Genomic DNA, 13,537 nt, shown 5'->3' with positions numbered 1-13,537 from the left:
AATTGAAAAGAGACTCTCTCTAATAGTTTTCTATTTTTAACTTGCCAAAATAAAAAAAGAAAGGTTCACCACACAAGGTTGTTGACAAGTACGTACGGGGTTGTTTCCATCGCTTCGTGGTGTTCCTCACGCAGCACGTACGTGAAGCTACGGCGGCGCCGCCGTAGGTCTATCACGACGCCCATCACCTCCACTGCGGTCTCTTCTTTCAAGCTGGCCATCTCCTCAACCAACCTGGTCACGACGGCGGCGACAGGCTTCACGCGGACAGCCTTCGTGCGGAGGTTCCTTGACGCGAGGAGGAACGATGGCCTTTCACGCCAGGACACGCGAGGAGGATCGATGGCTGAAACCGATCTCGAGCGGATGTTTCCTCTTCACGCGACGAGGAAGGACGCAGCCATGAACAAATCGTTGCGCGGACTGATCGAGATATATGGCGGCTAGGTTGCCTCGTGTGGGATGGTGCCGCGGATTTTTCCACGCGCGCGGGGAAGGAAGGCGGCGCCGCATGGGATGCGATACGGAGTAGGATAAGCACGTGTAAAGATAGGCGCGCGGAGGCCCTCGATGGCAAGCTGCTAAAAATACCAACCTCATTTGACAAACTGTTGGAGAGTAAATTTTCTTGTTTTGCCAAATTTTAAAGAATGACAATCTCATTTAGCAAACATTTAGAGATGCTCTAAAGCGACTAAAATTTAGCAAGAAAACGTGAGACAACACGCGAAAAACTTCGCTTTTCTTCAAATGCATTTAATTGTTTTGGTCCGCTGCTGTAGTAATCACGAAGACTGGGCCTCGAGTAGACATCTGTTGGGCTGCCCTGGCTCCATTACCATAACCAGCTAGTACTGCATAAACTTCTGTTTTTTTTAATGAATCAAACAGAAGAGCTATCAATTAAAATAACTAGAGCTGATTTTAGCGAATTGGCGGCTTGGCGGATTCCTGTTGAATCTGCAGAAATTGATCATCCACAGGAGACGAAGCAGGACTTCATTCATGTCATGAACACACCACTTCATTCCTCTGTGAATATACTACCCAGAATTTCATTTTCACCTGTATACACTCCTACTATTCTGTAATACTAGTAAGGTTTTAAATTTCCTGCTGTTTTTGAATTTCCTGATATTTTCAAATCAGCCTGCCAGAAAAAATCAACCTGAGAGCTGCGTCAGAAATCAGAAATGTCTGGTGCCTAAACCAAGTCGCGCCCGGTGTTCTGTGCGACCCACATAAGTTAGTTTTTTTTTCTTTTTTCTTATTCTTCTTATTCCTTTCTTTTTCTTTTGTTTTCTCCATTTTTTCTTTTTGTGCTTCATTATTTTTTTGTTTTATGTGATTTATTATTATTCTTTTCATTTCTTGTATATTTTATTTCTCTTTTACTTCTTTTCTATTTCTTTTTTCTTTTTCTTTATTTTCTTTCCTTTCCCGTTTATTAAAAATTTTATTTCTTCAATTTATTTTGTTTGTTTATTTTTTTTGTTTCATGAGATTTTTTATTATTCTTTTCATTGTTTGTTTTTTTTGCTTTAACTATAATTAATTATTTTGTTTTTTTATTATTTTATTTTTACATTTTATTCCCTTTTGTTTTTTTCTTTTCTCTTTGTATTTATGTCTTTTTTCTATTTTACCTTAATTATTTTTTTCATATCCCATGAGATGCTATATTTATATAGTATACATATGATGTTTTATGATAATGTTCACATGGTATATGCATGTCTTGTTCTATAATATTAATGTAGTATACATGTGATGTTCTATGCTTTTTTTATGATGTTCAAGTGTTCTATATGTGATGTTTTATGATATTTTTTCTAATGTTTTATGATATTTTTTTTGTGATGTTACACATGGTATACATGTGATGTTTTATGATTTTATTTAGATTTCTCTATTTTAGCTAGTCTACCAAAAATTGACTTAGGGTAAATCTAAATGAATATATTCTTAGTCAAAGTAAGTAACAAAATGGCGAAACAATTTTTAAACTGGTAAATTCCTTATTTAGATGCACTTTGATCCATTCATGTGCACTACTAGAGTGACGTCAAACAAATCCTAGAAAGTGCATTTGGTCACTCAATAGTGATGCAGAGTTATTAGAAGGTAAAACAAATTTCATAAGGGGCAAGAATTCCAAGGACGACGCGATCACCCGATGGGAGCAGTAAGAATGACATGGATATCTTGACTTGCTTAAATTAGATCATCAAAACTCATTAGCTCAATTGTTTAGACTCATTTGATGTGGAACCTATAAATATCCCTTCAAATTAAGTTTTTGTTCTAGATGTCGACCTTAACCCTTGCCTCCCTTGCCTTCATCAGTTGGCACTGCCTCAGGTTAGGAGTTAGTCATTCTTGTACACCCTGTCCATGGGCAACAGGGACATGTCCAGTGATTTGTGGTACGTGTATTTGATGGTCAATAAATAATGCAAGTGCAACCTATCAACCTGGAATCCAGTTGTCCTAAATCTAGCATGATCTCATATTTAGATTTATTTTAGAAAAACATGTGCCTTCATCAATCTCAAATATCTTTCTCGGTCTAAAGAATGTGTTTATAGGAGTAGTGCACACATTGATAGGAGTAATGCGCGTATGTACATTTTAAAAATAGCATGTGTTGTTCTCTCCATATATGTTACTTAGGATATATAGGAGCTCAGATTTTCATCAAATGGCATACTCATTTTGAAGTTAGTCGGGCGCCCATGGGAAACAGAGAGATTGGTCTGCCCAGTGTCATCTATTTGATCATCAATGAATAAGGTGTAATTTGAAACCTATCCACTCATATTCGAAGTTTTTGATTTAGATCAAGTGCTCATATTCTTATTATTCTAAAGAAAAGGGTGACATCGTCAATATCAATTATCGTCTCAATCGCTAGAATGTGGTTATAGAGGTAGACTGTGCATGTGTATTTTTGTACGAGTGAGTGTCTGCATATTGTATACAATCCTGTGACGTTAGCTTCTATATGATAGTCCATGTACAAAGCCACTATACAACCTGCAATTGAAAAAAGTCCATTTATTTTTCAAAAAATCAGATCATTCCTTCACAGCCATATTGACCTGATAGCCAAATCTACCAGGTCTCTATACGTTTGCTTACATAATGTTGGTCTATAAACATGATGAAGGTAATAGAAGAGTTTGACTTAGTAGAAAACTAAAACAACACTATGGCTGTGAAGGAATTGTAAACATTTATTTTAAAAGGGCGTGTAAAACACTGAGATAGTACTAATCAATTTATCTTTTCTTTTATGTTTTATTTTTTTAAAAAAAACTTTCTTTTTTTTGACAAGAAAAGAAACCTCTCTTTAAGACCATGTAATTATTACACCTGCTCTATTCCTTGGTATGTTGTTTACTGTTAGACGTGTTTGTTAGCGGACGCGTATATACGCTTTGTACTAGACTTTGTCCAATGCTTTATTTTTTAAAAAAAGAGAAAAACATTCTTAAACTGTTAAACCTGTTCTCTTTTTTTTTTTTTGAGGAAAAGGTCTGCTCTCATTGATTGGACGGAGCCTTGAATTTGCTATTGGGCTATTCTGGTTTCACCAACAACAATCAAAGTTGAGCCCATACACAAGGGTTAGCCCATCTGTCCATTCCTTCTAATGGCCCAGCCCACCCAACTCTGGGAAAAAGACAAGAGCCCACTTGCAGTGTCAGTCGAACGGAAATTATTGATATTATATTTGTTTTTATATTTCTGATTAGATTCGAATATAAATAATGTCAGCCATCTCAGATAAGATAAAATATGATTAAATATTGATATTATAAATATATGATTTAAGTATTTGGAACGTAATATTCGGACTTTCTCCATACTGTTGGAAATTACCGTTTTCATCCCTGCTCGTCGCGGGTGGGTCCCTTCGCCGGCGTCACGCACGCGACTCCAGATCCCCAATTCGGACAGGACAGACACCTGCTCCGCGAGCCATCATGGCCGGCCGCCGCGAAGGCGAGCGCCAGGCGAGCCCGTGGCCGTCCGGGACGGCCGCGGTGGAGGACTCGGGCGCCTTCCCCTCCGCCATCATCTTCTTCGCCCTCGTCGGCGCCACCGGCACCACCGCCGCCGTAAGCAGCCTGCTGCTCTGCTTTGCTCTCCGTGCCCCGCTTCTCCCTTCCCTCGATCCCTCGGCCCGGCGGCCCTGAGTGAGGCATCCGGATGCGTAAACTCGGTGCTTCTCTTTAGTGTGGTTATATTACGCCGAGACAAATCTTCTGAAACGATGGTCCTTTTTTCAACTGTTACTGCTCGTGGATTTCCTGCCGTGTGCGATGATGCATTTGCTTGCATACTTGTAGGTCGGACAACTGCGCCGGACGGTCAGCTGGCTCTACACTCAGGTACAAAAATTTTAGAGGAAAGGTGCTATTTTAGCATTTGCTTTCTGGAGCAGCATTGCCTTGAAGGTGAGTTTTGGGGGAAGATCGGTGAAACCTTTTTCCTCCATTGAAGCTTCGTAGGTCCGAACCGTATGTATTCTGGGAAGACATACCTCGTCGTCGACCAAATCAGCGTGGTGAAGCCTGGGAACGGTATCACCAGAGGATGCGTGAAAGGGCTGAGGATCAAAGGGAAAGAGTGGTCAGTCCTATTAGCCTATTCACTCTACAGCCCTTAGATGTGTTGTTATTATTGAGTTTCTTCTTACAGAATAGAGGATGAACATGAACTTCTGGGAAAAAACATTATTGTATGGATTATTGACTTAGGCAAATGTTAGTATGAAGCAGCCAGGGTCATACATGGCAACAAGCAAAATTTCCTCCTCAACTTTTCTTTTCCCCTTGAGAACTCTAAGCAGAAGAAAACTTTGATTATGTGACAATATAAAGAACCATCTCACTGACAAGTTGGTGTCACTATGTTAGTCACATTTCTTTCATTTCGTGCTGATTCGTTTCAACTCATCCTGATCCAACAGTAGTGATTTCTGTAGGAACGCATACGGCGCATGCAAGATGTATTTGAAAAGGAGAGATGTAAATGCCGGGATTATCGGACTTGGGAAAGCCATAATCCCAACTATTATCAGCATCATCAAAGAGCTGACTGGTACTGGAATGCAGAAACATTTTATGCGAATCAAAGGACAAATTTCAGGGCGATGCCCAGGGAAGCTATGAGTTACACTATGTTACATCACTATTCTGTTTTGGGCCTTGACAGGTATGTACTAACAGCCTTTCATGTCAATGAACATTCAGCTGTATGTGACGATGGCCTTGTTTGTTGTGAACCACTGTCATTCTTGGTCCCCTAATCACCTGTTCTATTTGTGGCAGTCAATATTAGCCAAGAAGCATTGTTACACCACTTACATTTGAATGTGATCAACACAATTTTTCTCACCTTTGTACCTTTTCATTGCACCTGGTAAAAGAAAAGATATCACCCTGCTTTGTAGGGAGAAGAACCAGCCGCTTGATGTTACCCTGAAATTGATGCTAGCATGCCTGTAGTGACCCTGACTAACTGATATCATCATAATGCCCGTAAGGCTGTAACCAAATTTGTTTTCCTTTCCATTCCCCAGGTCAAGATCAGAGCCATTTTCAGATGCTGAAATCAAGGTGTGCCTTCCACCTGTTCATTTTGTGTCTACTGAATATTTTTCTAATGAAAATAGTGAAATATACTTTGTTCAATTCTGTACAAACTACAGTTGAGTTTTTTGCTGAACAGTTCAAAACATAAAAGGGAGCTAAAGTTTACACATTTGAAATTTTGTACAGAACTTGTGTAAGTTAGTCTCTACAATCCTGAAATGGTAACTATGAGCTATAGGAGGGAGGGGAGATGTTCTACTAAATATATTGTGTTAGAAATTTGACATTGGCCTATAAGTGTCCTCTGATGTGCTGGTGGAATAAGCATTTACTCTGTAGTCTGTACTAAGGGCAGATAATTCATGTAAGCAAGATCTGGCTGCCCAAAGAGACACTCCTGTCCAAGTTTTCAATCATCCCCTGTTGTGCGCAAGTCTTTAAATTTCTATGTTCATTAGTCATGTCAGATGGCCAAAGCTTTGGGGCAATTATCTGTCTTGCTTACTTGCTTATCAATGCATTACAGAATGCTTTCAGGAGAAAAGCAATGGAGTATCATCCAGATCAAAACCAAAATAATAAAGGTAAATACAGTTTAGTTGTCTCTCTGCAGTCCCTTATGTAAGGCTAATATGTCCATTGGGTATATATGTGCTTAGAAGCTTCCTCTTTTGACTATTGCAGAGGTTGCTGAGGCAAAATTCAAAGAGGTTATGGATTCTTATGAAGCAATAAAACTAGAACGGCGAAACAGAAGTTGCTGAATGTTCTCACGATTTTTGGGTGCTGGGAGGGACTGTTGTATATACAGCATTTGATATGGGAGAAACTAGATGTAAGGTATAAAACTAGAACGACGAAACAGAAGATGCAGATTCAGACACTGTTGTCTTTGATAACCCACTATTTTCTTCGGTAACCCTTTGATAAAACTACACAGAGCAGAGTAGTTCCTGCTGGCAGAAGACAGAACTTCAGCGTGATGCAATTAATTTCCTGACATTTTCCTTTTTTTTTGTATTTTTCATGTTATTATGGTTAACGGTAGCAAATTTGCATTGGATATCAATAAGATTATACTGGTGCATTTGTTACTGGTTAACACACACTTTGTCTCTACTGCCTGTTTTCGGCAGTTGATTTGGGTTTAGCTGTTTGACTTTGTTCAGCCTGGCAAAGAAAGGATTCCAGAGTTCTTGTTCCATCGAGAGTAAATCTAATCTTTTGAAAGAAAAAAAAACTAAGAAGATAACGAATTCAGATGGGGGAACGAAAGCAGATCAATTCAGCCATTCTTTTTTTTATATAGTTTTATCTTTGTCTGGGGCAGAGAGAGATGTACTCAGAATCTCAGATGAATGAATACGATGGGAACTGGGAAGGGCCATGAAGAAACAAACCTTGCCTGACGAAGACCATCCTGGCAGGCTCAACGTGCCTTGACAGGAGATGAGTCAGGCAAGGGCACCATCCAAACAGGCCCAAATCCAACAGGACAAGCTTGGTTTGAACTGTCGATACGATCTGGCATAGCCTGGTCAGTGCCATCTAAATTCTCAGATCCTCCAGGCTCCATATACACGATTGCGTTCTGCCCGTGTTCCAGCTATAAGATGGTTGCAGTCACAGCAATCAAACATATGGGCATCAATCAGATATTCAGACACGAAAGCTGTTGTGTGCCTGAACAGTTATCTTCAACTGGCCTTCCTCTGAAGATGCATGTTTTGAGCTGTGACAGGCTTACAGCAACGTCAATAGAACTCATGTAAGCTCTGGTCCAAGAAAGATCCATGCTTTGGTATGGCCTTCCATCATTCCATGGGAGTTCCATCACAGGTTGTGGCAATTTTCCCAAAGCAGGTAACAAAGAGAAATATAGCTTAATGCATCAGTGACTGGTCAATCACCGCCTGTATGTTCTGCTGCCATCCATATGGATGCCTGCTGTTCCTGAGACATACAACTCTTGCAATTACCTTGCCCCCCGAGGGGAAGTGGTGAATTAGGAACAACTTATTAATTTTTTCACAAGATAAAAATAAATCATACTATCTTATTGATTAAAGCAAAGCATACATAGGTTGATAGGTATCATACCATCTTATGGTTACTAATTTGTTCCCACGAGACGCACTAGGTTCTATTATTTTTTAAAATACACATCTCTAACATTACAAAAATAGCTTAAAGTGACCGACCAGTGTGACCCAACTTTGACATTAGCTTACCATAGGCTGTAGGCACAGGTAATCGATAAAAAAGTAATCTCGCTTTCCTTTTGCACTTCCTGCTGATTAACGTCCTGATTCAAGATTCCTGGCAGCCTTCTTCTCGATGCTTAAAATCCCACTGTTGACAATCTCGGAGCTTGCCAAGGATGACTCTCCAAGCAACAACTCCATCTCCTCAGGGTTCTGCTGTTGTTCCCATGGATGTTGCATGACCTTCCTCAATCTATCAAGCCTCTCGGAGACTTCCCTCATCGACGGCCTATTGACGCCAGATATCTCCAAGCACTGCTTTGCTAACTCTGCAATCTCTTCCAGAAACTCCATGTTTTCATCATTCTTGATCTGATCATCCAGTATCTCCTCCAGCCTGCCCTCCTTTGTCACATAAATAAACCTCAATGCTAGGCTCTTCTCATCTTCAGGCGCATCAAGGTTAAAGGGCTTTTTGCGTGTGAGAAGCTCTAGGAGAACAACCCCGAAGCTGTACACATCGCTCTTGTCTGTCAAATGGCATGTCTGCATATACTCTGGGTCAAGGTACCCACAAGTTCCTTGAACAAGTGTGACGAACTGTGATTCATCAGTTGGTGCTAGGATGGAAGCACCAAAGTCTGATACTTTGGCTGTGTAGTCTCCATCGATGAGGATGTTTGAAGACTTGACATCTCCATGGAGGATTGGTGGGGATGCCCATGAGTGCAGGTAGGCAAGCGCCTCAGCGGACTGATGAGCGATCTGTACGCGAGTTGCCAAGGAAATCTGCCTGCCATGGTTGCCATGTATGAGTTGGAACAATGTGCCATTTGGGATGAACTCATATACCAGCATGGGGACCTGCACTTCGAGGCAGCAGCCGAGTAGCTTAACGATGTTCCTGTGGTTGATTTGAGAGAGGATTAGCATTTCCTTGCCGAATTCTTTCTTGTGCTGCTCGTCAATGGACATACATCTTTTTACCGCCACTTCCACGTTGCCTTTGAGAAGCCCCTTGTACACTGTTCCATGTCCTCCCTGACCCAGCACTCGTTTCTCATCGAACTTATCGGTGGCTTCTTGCAATTCTGCTTCTGAAAATATTTTGAAAGCAATGCTATTACCTTGTTGTGATTTCATCTCTTCAAACAATAGCATACCTCCGTGCTGTTGGAAGTATCTCTGCTTGATGTGATGTAGCTTTCTTCTTTGTAGGATCAAGTATGCACAGGTTATAGTAATGACGAGGGCCACTAGTCCAACGCTTGAACCTGCATGATTGACGACCATATGAATCACTATTTTTGTTTTTTTAATTAAGAATATTGGAAACCAATGTGAAATTACAAATTGCTTTAGTACGTATATTATAGGAAATAATATACGAAAACTTGTTACATTCATGCTTGGACAGTTTAGAGCAACCTCAAACAGGAACTTGCTACATACCTACGACTGGTATCACCCAAGAAGAGGACTTCTGATTTGCCATGCACCTGTCATCTATCATCGTTTTCCCCCGTGGACATAAACATTTATAGCTTCCCTGTGTATTTTCGCAAGTTGCCCCTCTGGCTTTGCAATTATTCATATTACTCTGGCATTCGTCGATATCTGAAATGGAATAACAGCAGTTATACATATATATAGGATCACGAAATACTGAACAATACTGAAACACGAGTACTGAACAATACTGAATTCTGTTCAGTATAGCAGTTTGGTGTAAAACACCTAAGGTGTAGATCAAATAGCATTTATGCTAATTTCTCTCAAGGGAGAGCAGAAAATGAACCTGTGCATCCATTGCTGACGTGCGGATTGCCTTGATACCCGTCCAGGCACTTGCAGCGGTAGCCTGGCCCGTTGGTGGTGTTGACACATTTGCTATTGTTGCTAACACATGCATATGAACTGAGGTTCAATTGTGCAAGCTCGCATGTTTCGAATGTAATCCTCCAGTCCATTACAACTGGCACTGTGCCGTTGTTTGCATGCCAAAACGATGAGGACGACCTGTATGTTGTGCTATAGCTAAACGCCTTGGCTTCCATCACTACAGTATAGCCGCAGGTATTGGTGTCGTTGTAGTCTGGATTGAAGTAAGATTTGCAATACCCCATGTTATCTGGGACATCTGCCTCACAACAGCCAGACCCGGGGGAGCATGAACTCATGTTTCTCGGTTCACCATAGCATCTGGACAAGCAACCTATGCTGTACTGCACAATTAGCAGAAATGCACGACACGCGTTAGCCCTGGTAGTCTTCTGCTGGTAATTAAAAGGAAAATGAAAGAAACTTGGTCTCTGCGAAATGAAGGTGATCGATCCTTGTGATTTGGTAGTAATATGTATGCACAGGAGTTCCATGAAGATTCCAATTTGTATATATTGCTTTATATCCTCAATTCATATGCACCTTATTAATCATCTTCACCCTTTTTGGATCACTATATATACCTGCTCATGGATAGCAATAATTCGGTTATATATGAGCTCTAACATCGCTTCCTCAAGGACCCTTCACAAACACCTGTTTAGGTTGGGTTTCATGCCAAACTATATTTGTTGGGCCAAGCACGAAGAAAACGGAGATGATGAAAATATAATTCGTGGGTTTGCTGAATATGGTGCCTACTGCAATGGGTTTTCGTATGAGTAGTGTGCGTAGTGGTTCGTGTGCAAGCACTGAATCTATAAATGTTATCTAAAAAAAAGAAAACTTACAAAAATCTATATCAAGAGAGTATAGAGTAGCTTAATTAGTTAAGCTCCTTATATGGTAATACGGAACCAGTTCACCTACTAAGTTTGAGTCTCTGTGTCGGTGTACCGTGTCTCTCCAATTTGTCAATGATAGTCGATGTACCTATCAACAGTGAGGCATCTTTCTAGTGAATTCGGTAATCTCAAAATACTATCATAATCTCTTGGAGGTATTCGAGATATGCATATGCATGTGTTAATTTGATGGGAGGCGTATACATATCTATGACTCTATTAGTATCAAGGTACTAAATAGCAGTTGTAGCGGCTGCTACAGCGTATGTAATAGCGGTAGTGGTCTCCTACCTCTACTGCTACGACATAGCTGATGATTGGATTTAGTAAGTTGGGACTTTGTGTTTGCTATTTGAGTTAGTGGGTCACTATAGCAGTCCACAATAGCGTGGTATGATATGCAATAAATTAATAATCATAGCCCACTTATTAAGATGCACAGATGGTTTAAATGGTCTTATGAACTATTTATGGTTCTCGTAATCTATTTCTTTAAAAACTTTGATATATGGTGATTTATATGGAACACCATGTTTTTTTAATTTGTTTAAGTATATAAAAATCTCAGTTCTTTGAGTACAATTAAATGTTTATACCTATTATTCATTATATATATGCTTAAATTTATATGTAATTATTATATATCACTATTAGACCTTAGGGTCCGCAATACAAAGTTTTTTTTTTCTCTCGGAATAATAAAAAGAGTTCAATGAAACTTACATATTCGCTCGTGATATAAGCGAGCGTGTTGCAGCCGATTACAAATATCTTGTTATCCTCGTGTGAGAACCTGAATGCCGAGTTTGTGAAATTTCCTCCCCATGTGCCCTGCCTCATCTGGCTCGTGTCAGAATCATAGCACCACCAAGAGATGTTCATCTTTATCCAGGCTTTGGCGTCGGCCATGGAGATCTTGGTCACCTCGAACGGCCCACTGAAAGGCCTTTCGGTGCCGTTGACAAGACTGCAGCTGAGATTGAAGCCATCGTTGATGGCGCAGTCATCGCCGACGCCGAACGGGTACGGGATGTCGACCTCGCCGCACCTGGATTGGCAGCTTGCGGGCCGGTGCGCCGGCGGGACGCCGGCGGTGGCGGCTAGCACCCAGACGGCCGGGAGGCAGAGCAGGAGAGATCGAATGGAGAGGAGCCTTGCAGGTGAGTACTTCGTCATCATCAGCTCTATGCAGTAGCTTGTAGCTAGTTAGCTTTCTGTAGGTGGCCGGTGATGAACTGGTGCTTGTGTTGTTATATGCGTGTTAGTGCCATATATATAAACAGTTTACAGTTACGGCCTCGAGTAAATAAGTGCACTTACGCATAATAAGTGTCATCATCAAACGAAGAAAAAAAACGAGAAGAGAAGAAAAGAAGCACTGCAAATTAATTCTCTGTCCATCAGGTCAACTGCGCTATAACAGTCCCAAAACTAGAAACTATATCTATTAATTATAGATATACTATATATAGAAACCATGGTCGATGGTTTCTGCAGAATAATTTTTTATCCAACACATTCATTCTCTATCTATTCTTAATCTATCATATCACTTCATGTCTTGATTTCGTGTAGACATGATTTCTAACTTAGATCTAGTTTCTATTTTTTTTTTTGCTCTCTCTCTTCAATAGTTACCTTGCCACTTTAGCAAAATTCTTAGCTGACACTGCAATTAATATCTATAGAAACTATGATTTCTGTATTGATAATGTGGATGCGTGTCTGAAGCTGCAATCCAACCAATTCAAGCCTGACTCACTGTTCCTTTAATAGTCTAGGGACCTAATTAATAATATACAATTTCACATAGGCCCCTAAACCATGAAATTGCACATCTAGTTCCCCAAACGTGGACGTATGTTGGGTCACCGAACCTGAACTTGCAGAGCCAATTGCTCTTAGACATGCAGTCCTTTTTGTCTCAAGTCTTCCATACCTTAAGGTATTGCTAGCGTCTGACTGCCTCTCTGTGATCCATAAGCTCCAATCAAATGGCAGAGATCGCTCACTAGTGGCATCGGTAATTCAGGACATCAAGCAAGTGATGAGACTTTCATCAATTGATTTCTCTTTTATTCATGTCAGTCGATGTTGTAATGTGGTAGCTCATATTCTAGCTAGATCAGCTGGTCAGTTTTCTGACTCTGTTTGGTTTCATGAGGCGCCGGAGCTCATCCAGGCCTTTTTATGTAATGATCGGTTGAATTAATGAATCGCTACCCGTTGCTTTTAAAAAAAAAACGTGGACGTATGTTGGTAGCGGTGTGGCTGACTCGGATTGAGCCTGATAACAAGTCTGATTCGAGTTGTGGAGGAACATTGATTGACGCTGCTAGATATCAAGTCAAACCGTAGGACGTCGAGTGATACCATGGGATGCAATGTGATGGCATGGGATGTGGAGTCTATACTAGTTCAAGTGGGGGTTCCCTCTACGTCTAGTTCGACGGGTTTGTGTGTGGGTGGGGCGAGTTGCGTGATGGACCAAGAGAACATGCAAAAATTAGAACGCTAATGACGTCGGCACTTTCTTCTTTGTATAGTAGAGATAAAGGATGTCTACAAGTTCTATAGTGACAGTAACAAAATAAACGTATAGTCACGGTCAGTATTAGGTGTCTCACGAAGAAAGAGAACGAAGAGAAAGCACTATTCGCTCAAAAATCGGTTTTTTTTTTTGGGGGGGGCGGGGGGGGGGGGGGTGTTCAAGGTCAACTGTACTATTAGCTACAACCTTTACATTCCAAGGGCTCGATTAGCTGGAATTAAGCAGGCGCAGGTATGTGTACAAAACCGTGACCTAGCTTCGCACGGTGACCACGCGATGGGAGTCGTCAGCGATGATGTGCACCACGTACGCAGTCAGTCGTCTACAACTTGCAGCCGCAGCGACGAACAAGAGCCGCACACGAGTTGTAGTTCAAATATGTTCAATTCGGTG

At 40.9% G+C, this 13,537-nt stretch overlaps 2 protein-coding genes across 2 annotated transcripts; one reads left to right on the top strand and one right to left on the bottom strand.

The window, feature by feature from the left end:
* On the top strand, nt 3,906-6,705 carry LOC8084310. The gene is made up of 7 exons (XM_002461362.2): nt 3,906-4,124; nt 4,356-4,397; nt 4,510-4,638; nt 4,994-5,223; nt 5,591-5,627; nt 6,130-6,187; nt 6,288-6,705. Exons 1-7 carry the CDS (start codon nt 3,990-3,992, stop codon nt 6,365-6,367), a joined length of 711 nt encoding a protein of 236 aa, XP_002461407.1. The 5' UTR covers nt 3,906-3,989; the 3' UTR covers nt 6,368-6,705.
* Nucleotides 7,640-11,835, bottom strand: LOC8084309 (putative wall-associated receptor kinase-like 16). The gene is made up of 4 exons (XM_021452767.1): nt 11,317-11,835; nt 9,606-10,032; nt 9,260-9,424; nt 7,640-9,081 (listed from the first exon to the last, which is right to left on the bottom strand). The coding sequence occupies exons 1-4, from the start codon at nt 11,770-11,772 to the stop codon at nt 7,901-7,903; spliced, it is 2,229 nt and encodes a 742-aa protein (XP_021308442.1). The 5' UTR covers nt 11,773-11,835; the 3' UTR covers nt 7,640-7,900.

The sequence above is a fragment of the Sorghum bicolor genome, chromosome 2, assembly GCF_000003195.3.
Source record: "Sorghum bicolor cultivar BTx623 chromosome 2, Sorghum_bicolor_NCBIv3, whole genome shotgun sequence".
NCBI lineage: Eukaryota > Viridiplantae > Streptophyta > Magnoliopsida > Poales > Poaceae > Sorghum > Sorghum bicolor.
Note: the sequence above shows the minus strand (reverse complement) of the source record. Positions and strands in the feature narration are given on the sequence as shown.